The sequence below is a fragment of the Exserohilum turcica genome, assembly GCF_000359705.1.
Source record: "Exserohilum turcica Et28A unplaced genomic scaffold SETTUscaffold_4, whole genome shotgun sequence".
In the NCBI taxonomy this organism is placed as follows: Eukaryota; Fungi; Ascomycota; class Dothideomycetes; order Pleosporales; family Pleosporaceae; genus Exserohilum; species Exserohilum turcicum.
Window position 1 is genome coordinate 1,050,421 of NW_007360247.1, and position 6,193 is coordinate 1,056,613.

General features: G+C 51.2%; 2 protein-coding genes across 2 annotated transcripts; both read left to right on the forward strand.

Annotated features, from left to right (window-relative positions):
* Positions 1 to 522: 522 nt before the first annotated feature.
* On the forward strand, positions 523 to 2,480 carry SETTUDRAFT_180112 (uncharacterized protein; the record flags this gene model as incomplete). The annotated part of the gene is made up of 2 exons (XM_008030226.1): positions 523 to 1,893; positions 1,945 to 2,480. Exons 1-2 carry the CDS (start codon positions 753 to 755, stop codon positions 2,478 to 2,480), a joined length of 1,677 nt encoding a protein of 558 aa, XP_008028417.1. The 5' UTR covers positions 523 to 752.
* Positions 2,481 to 3,392: 912 nt separating this feature from the next.
* Positions 3,393 to 4,327, forward strand: SETTUDRAFT_164317 (uncharacterized protein). Its single transcript, XM_008030227.1, has 4 exons — positions 3,393 to 3,540; positions 3,620 to 3,760; positions 3,824 to 3,926; positions 3,985 to 4,327. The coding sequence occupies exons 1-4, from the start codon at positions 3,448 to 3,450 to the stop codon at positions 4,161 to 4,163; spliced, it is 516 nt and encodes a 171-aa protein (XP_008028418.1). The 5' UTR covers positions 3,393 to 3,447; the 3' UTR covers positions 4,164 to 4,327.
* The last annotated feature ends 1,866 nt before the right edge of the window (positions 4,328 to 6,193 follow it).

Consider the following 6,193-nt stretch of genomic DNA (forward strand, 5'->3'; position numbering starts at 1 on the left):
TGCCGATCAGGAAGATTGGTTTTGACTGTCAGGGCCCGTTTTGCTGCAATGCAAAAAAGAGCCGTGAGTCAGGAAGACGTGATACAATAGGGGATCGGCCAGTAGAAAGGCATTTCGTCACTCATCTCCTATGCGGTGGCCCTCGTGCCCTCGTGGCCCTGGTTTGGTACGCTCACTTGCCAGCGACGCAACCCAGTCCATGACGATCTCTGTGCTCTTTCGGCCCGTCCAGATGTCTTGGGTCTAATCTGATCCCTCTCAACATGTCATAAGTCGGTAGATAGCAGCCCCGACTTTGGCTTTCCGGTTGCCACAGGCAGTAAGGCTTCGGCATCTACAGGGATGTTTGTTGTCGTGGTGGCTAGCCAGAGTATTGGGTCCGCATTTTTTCAGCCGTGTCCATTGGCCAGCAGGTTTTCTCTCAATCAAAGAGACACTTAGGCCATATCGGTTATGCTCATCCAGGCGCCAGCGGGCATAGTGCCAGGGACCGTCTGACTGCATCATCCGTCCCTGGAGGTTGGTACATAAAGCTGGTACTGGGGAGCCGGATGACAGATAGTGTACCTGACAGTATTGGTGTCACATCCGGTTTGCCCTTCGAGCTTGTTTTGGCGGTATCCTTGTGTTTTAAACCGCGGTTTTGTTCCCGTTGTTGTTTTCGTCCCTCAACGCGTGGTCAGTCCGTCGACGCTGACCATATCTGATCCGAACCTTCCGACACTCTCCTGACCGATATCCGCATTGACAATATGCATTCTTTCACCGTATACGCCCTGGGTGCTGCCGTTGTTGCCCTTTTCCTATACGTACTATTGGACACCGTCACAAGGTACAACAAGCGATACAATGTCCAGAATATGCCTGGGCCACGACTGGTGCCATGGATTGGCCGCATTCACGACCTTCCCATCGACTTCATGTGGCTGAAGTTCAACGAGTGGGCCGAAACCTATGGACCTATCTATCGAACAAAGATGTTGGGCGACAACTTTGTCATCATCTCGGACGAGAAGATTGCGGAGGAAATGCTGGTAAAGAGGGCCAAGCTGTATTCCGACCGACCAGAGATCAAGTCATTGTTCGATGCGAAGAGCACATATGGATCCATGGAGTACCTGCCTCTTATGGGCAAGAACCGTAGGTTGCATCTCTGCAATAATGTGAACATCACTGACCAGACGATAGAGTACTGGGCCCGTCAGCGCAAGTTTACACACTCTTACCTCACAGGAGCAACCAATGCACGGTACTACGGTATTATGGAGTTCGAGGCCAAGCGATGGATGGCCAGGCTTCTTGAAAATCCCGATGACTTCAGTGCCTCGCTTGAGGATATGTGCTCCAAGGTCATGTGTCAATTGACATGGGATGACGACTCAGTCAGCACTGTTCTTACCCCGAGTGCATGGGGTCTGCTTACCCAAATGTCTCCCGCTGGCCCCATTACAAATGTCTTGACTCCTCTTTGGGACTACTTGCCAGAGGCCATCAACCCATGGAAGATCCGCGAGCGCAAACGCCACGACCAGCAGCAAGATTTCTTCATGCAATGTCTCCAGAAGACGCGGAGCCAGATGGAAAAGGGCAAGCAGCGAGCCTGCTTCACCAAGTCATACCTCGAGACTGCCGAGAAGACCAACATCTCTGGCGACTACGAAGCGTCGTGTGTCATTGGAATGATGGCCCTTGTTGGTATCTTCACTGTGACTGGACCCATTTACTACTTCTTAATCAGCATGGTTCACCACCCAGAATGGCAAACCAAGTGCCAGGACGAGATTGATCGTGTTTGTGGAAACAAGCCTCCGGCTGTGAGCGATCTGCCCGACCTGCCCATCTTGCGCGCGTGCATCAAGGAGACAATGAGGTGGAAGCCCACAGTTCCCACTGGTAAGTTAGTTCGCTGGTGTTGACTAGAGCCACGACTAATACTAGAAATAGGCGTTGCGCACGAAGCGGAGGCCGACGATTGGTTCCAAGGTTACTTCATCCCCAAGGGCACGCGCATTCTTCCTCTCGACTATGCCTTCCTTCGCAACCCGGTCAAGTACCCCAATCCAGAGGAGTTTCGTCCTGAGCGATGGCTGGAGCCTGAGTGGCCTACGTTCCAAGCACCATTGACCAAGTACCCGGATATCGTTGGCATGACGTCCTTTGGGTGGGGCCAGCGCCAATGTCTGGGCATGTCCATTACTCGTGACGAGACAGTGACAGGCTGCGGAGCTGTCATGTGGGCCTTTAACCTGAGGCGCAAGATGGACCCTACTACAGGCCAGGAAATTGAGGTCCCTCTGAACAAGTCCAACTCGCTGCTCATCATCAAGCCAGATCCGTGGGAGATGGCGTTTGAGCCGAGAAGCGAAGAGCGCAAGCAACAGGTGGTGCAGCTGTGGAAGGAGGCCGAGGCTAAGGACAAGGCGGAGCGCGCCGAGTTTGCGAGGGAAGCTGAGATGCAACAAGTCCTGCAGCAACCCTAGATATATATACCTGGGGACCTGTGTAATGAGGGCGGCTCGAAGGCGCATCGGAGTGGTTCGGCGTTTGCGAACGATATCTTTTCTTTTTGTGTGTGCATATATTACATATTTCCTTTGCCGGTGGCACGGTTAGCCATAATCAATTTTCAATTTTCTGCATATGCCGCTGCCGCTGCTGCTGCTGTGTATGTCGTTGTCTCTGATGCATCATGATCGGCATCAGGCCAAGTTCACGATTCCACTTTTAGTGCGAAAGGCGGGTTAGACAGGAAAAAAAGTGAATTAGGACGTGGCAAGCGCAGTTTGCAGTAGCGCGGCGCGGCGGTTGTTATGCGCGCGCGCACCGGGGGATTATTTGAGTAGAGCTTTCAGCTGGTCGTGTCTGCAGTGAGGAGCGGGCCCCCGCGGCGCTGATGGAGCTGCGCCCAAGGCGTAGTCAGTCAGCCAGTCAGCCAGACAGGCAGTCAGCCGGGCATTGGACTGGGTGTGAATCGGCTGTCGTCGTTTTCATCGTCCTTGTCGTCGCCGTCGTCGTCGTCGTCATCAGGAATCGTATGTAGACGGAGCTCCGTGGTGGGTAGGAGGCAAGGGCCGGGTGCATCCAAGGACGTGTGCCCTGACATGGCGGCGCATAAGTTTCCCCTCCATGTACCCCTCCAAAGATGGCCCGAGCGCGGTGCCTTGCCCAGCTCCAGCGCGGCCTAATTCTGGACAGGCGGAAGCAGCAGCGCCAATCAGCGGCCAATCAGCGGCCAGGCCGCGGCCCATGCCCCACCCTCGACCTGCAACTGTCGTTGCTATGCGGCAAGAGCTGTGCGGCTTGGGTGGCTCTCCGAGGTGGCTAAGCAAATGCCCCTCCATCCGCCCTAGGTCTTTTAAAAGCTGCCCCTCATCACCCCAAACAATAACACTCCTCCACCACACACGCACATTCTCCCAGCACAGCCAAACTCTGCTTCCCATCACCATGTCCAACCCCCGTGTTTTCTTCGACATCACCATCAACAACCAGCCTGCGGGCCGGATTGTCATGGAGCTCTTTGCCGACAAGGTCCCCAAGGCGAGTACCCCGCCATCAGAGTCTTCATCAGACTCGCCATGTTTGATCCCCCGGGCGATTGGCTAACAGCAATGGTCAGACGGCTGAGAACTTCCGCGCCCTCTGCACTGGTGAGAAGGGCGTTGGCAAGTCCGGAAAGCCCCTCCACTACAAGGGCTCTTCCTTCCACCGCGTCATCCCCCAGTTCATGCTCCAGGGTGGTGACTTCACCCGCGGCAACGTACGTCGACGCTACAACAAAAAGCGCCATTGAGGAAAAGCGCAGCTGGCTGACATAGCACAGGGCACCGGTGGTGAGAGCATCTACGGCGAGAAGTTCGAGGACGAGAACTTTGAGCTCAGGCACACCGGCCCCGGTATCCTCTCCATGGCCAATGCTGGTCCCGGTACGTCTACGCTTCTCACGAAAATGGAACATGGCCCAGGCTAACCGTCATGTCCTAGGTACCAACGGCAGCCAGTTCTTCATCTGCACTGTCAAGACGTCATGGCTGGACGGCAAGCACGTCGTTTTCGGCCAGGTTGTCGAGGGCATGGACGTTGTCCAGGCTGTTGAGAGGCAAGGCTCTGGCTCGGGCAAGACGAATGCCCCCATTACCATTGCGAACAGCGGTCAGCTGTAAATGTTTGTCTTGACTGCCAAGCCCCGCCCCGAGTAACGCGAACGGATCAACGATGACGACGATTCACGACATGATCAAAAAAAGACTCGTTGCATGGAGGAATGAGGAGCAGCACGGGTCGCTCGTAGTACCAAGTAGGGAAATGATGTAGACTGTTGCGCATTCGTGTACGTCTTGATGTTTGTTGCCGTGATGTGATGCATTGTGTGAAGAGTGCTGGTGCCTTGTTCTGCGATGACGTGATGGATGCGGGGCTTTTTTCGGCAAATTCTCGACTGCAACATTGGTGCATGTCGCTTTGGCAGTAGTGGTAGTGGTGGTGGTAGCGGTAGCGGTAGCGGTAGCGGTAGCACGGCAGCATTCGCCTCATTCATATACACGGCCTCTGTGAGGCGACAGGAGGTACAAGATGTGAGGGCTTTGCAGGAACAGGACAGGGCGCTATGCACAAGCTAGGCGTTGCAAAGTGCAGCAGCAGTGTAGGTCCACGGGCAGCATGGTGCAGCTAGTGGTCTGGCAGATGAGCGCACGGCGGGATTCTCGACGGGATTTTGGACGAGGCGCCTCTTGTGGAAAGCCACAGGTGCAGGCCAAAATCTAGAAGCCGTGGACCGAGGCCATGGACAGGCCTGGCGGTGCCCGTGACGTGCGAGCCGAGGGCGTCGAGGTGGGGAAAGGCAGCATCCACATGTGCTTCCAGGATGGCGGACATGGAACCGAGAGGTTTCGGAACAAGCAAGCGGGCTGTCCAGACTGGCTGAGCATCTTTGCTTGCGCGTCGTGAAATCTGAATCTCCATGGCGTTACAGACATGACGTGTGGAAACCGATTGTGGATTATGGCTATTATTGTTTGTTGCAGTCGTGGCGGCCGCTGTGAGCCACCACGTACCCCGCCTTAATTGGCTCCACAATTACCACAGCCAAGCAGCCATCTTCTTCCCGGGGGGGGGCTGGGGGGGGGGGGTGATATTGCAGATTATGCAGAGAGAAGAAAAAAGTAACAGAAGAAAAGGGAGGACTGCAGCGTGATGCAATCAAACAGTATGCTTCGCGTGGGGCGGAAGGAAGGTGTGTCGATGCAATCCTCCGCCCGATGGTCACGTGCCGTGTCGGGGGAAAAGAGGAAAAGGGGGGAGGCACGGCGCGGGTTAAACAACCTACTAATAATTTGTTATTTAACCTACTAATAAGAGCTACTAAGCTAGACTTAGGTATAGTAAGCTTAGCTAAAATATGAGTAGTATGTTTTATAACTTATAGTAATATAGCTATATAGTAGTAACTATTAGTAATAAAAAATAGCTAATATATTGATAAAAATTTAGTAGTATTATATAGCTAAAATAAAGGCTATAATATTAAAAAAAGTAAAGCTTAAAAACTAGCTATATTACTTAATTTTTAATACTTTATATAGCTTAACAACTAGCTTAAAATAAGCTTTAAGCTACTTACTAAAAACGCTATAGCTAGTATAGTATGATTATTTTATCAGCTAACTATAATAAAGCTTTTAATTATTTTGATACTTTTTGCTATTTAAGGTTGTTAATGTATTTACGTAAAAAAGTAAGTGGTACAAAAAATAAAAATATTATGTATTAGCTAAGTAGTTAAAGTAGCTAAAATAAGTATTGAAAAGCTTATTTTAAAGCTTTATTATAAAGCCTTTATAAGTAAAGCTATAAGTAAGTAGTAGTTAAAAAATTAAGTAAGTAGCTAAGTAAGTAAAGTAGGTAGCTAAGTAGTATAATAGTAGTAATAGTAGTAGTAGAAGCTAGTAACCTAGCTAGTAGCTTAGTAAGTAGCTTAGTAAAGCTATATAAGGCTGCTAAGATAGCTATAAAGTAGCTATTTTAGCTAAAGCTTAATATTATAGCTAACATTAGTAGTAACGTATTCCACCACCGAGAGTGCCACCCCACCGAGTGTGCCACTTTTTCTTGGCATCGCGAACATCACATATGAAAACTTGAATTACTCTACACTAGCTATAGATGCTTCGTACGACTCACTTGCATCTAACAT

Bases quoted from the DNA above. Each gene is read 5' to 3' on its own strand.
- SETTUDRAFT_164317 (XM_008030227.1), top strand. From the start codon at position 3,448: ATGTCCAACCCCCGTGTTTTCTTCGACATCACCATCAACAACCAGCCT. The intron at 3,761-3,823 runs GTACGTCGACGC...GACATAGCACAG, and splicing joins GTGACTTCACCCGCGGCAAC to GGCACCGGTGGTGAGAGCAT. The intron at 3,927-3,984 runs GTACGTCTACGC...GTCATGTCCTAG, and splicing joins CATGGCCAATGCTGGTCCCG to GTACCAACGGCAGCCAGTTC.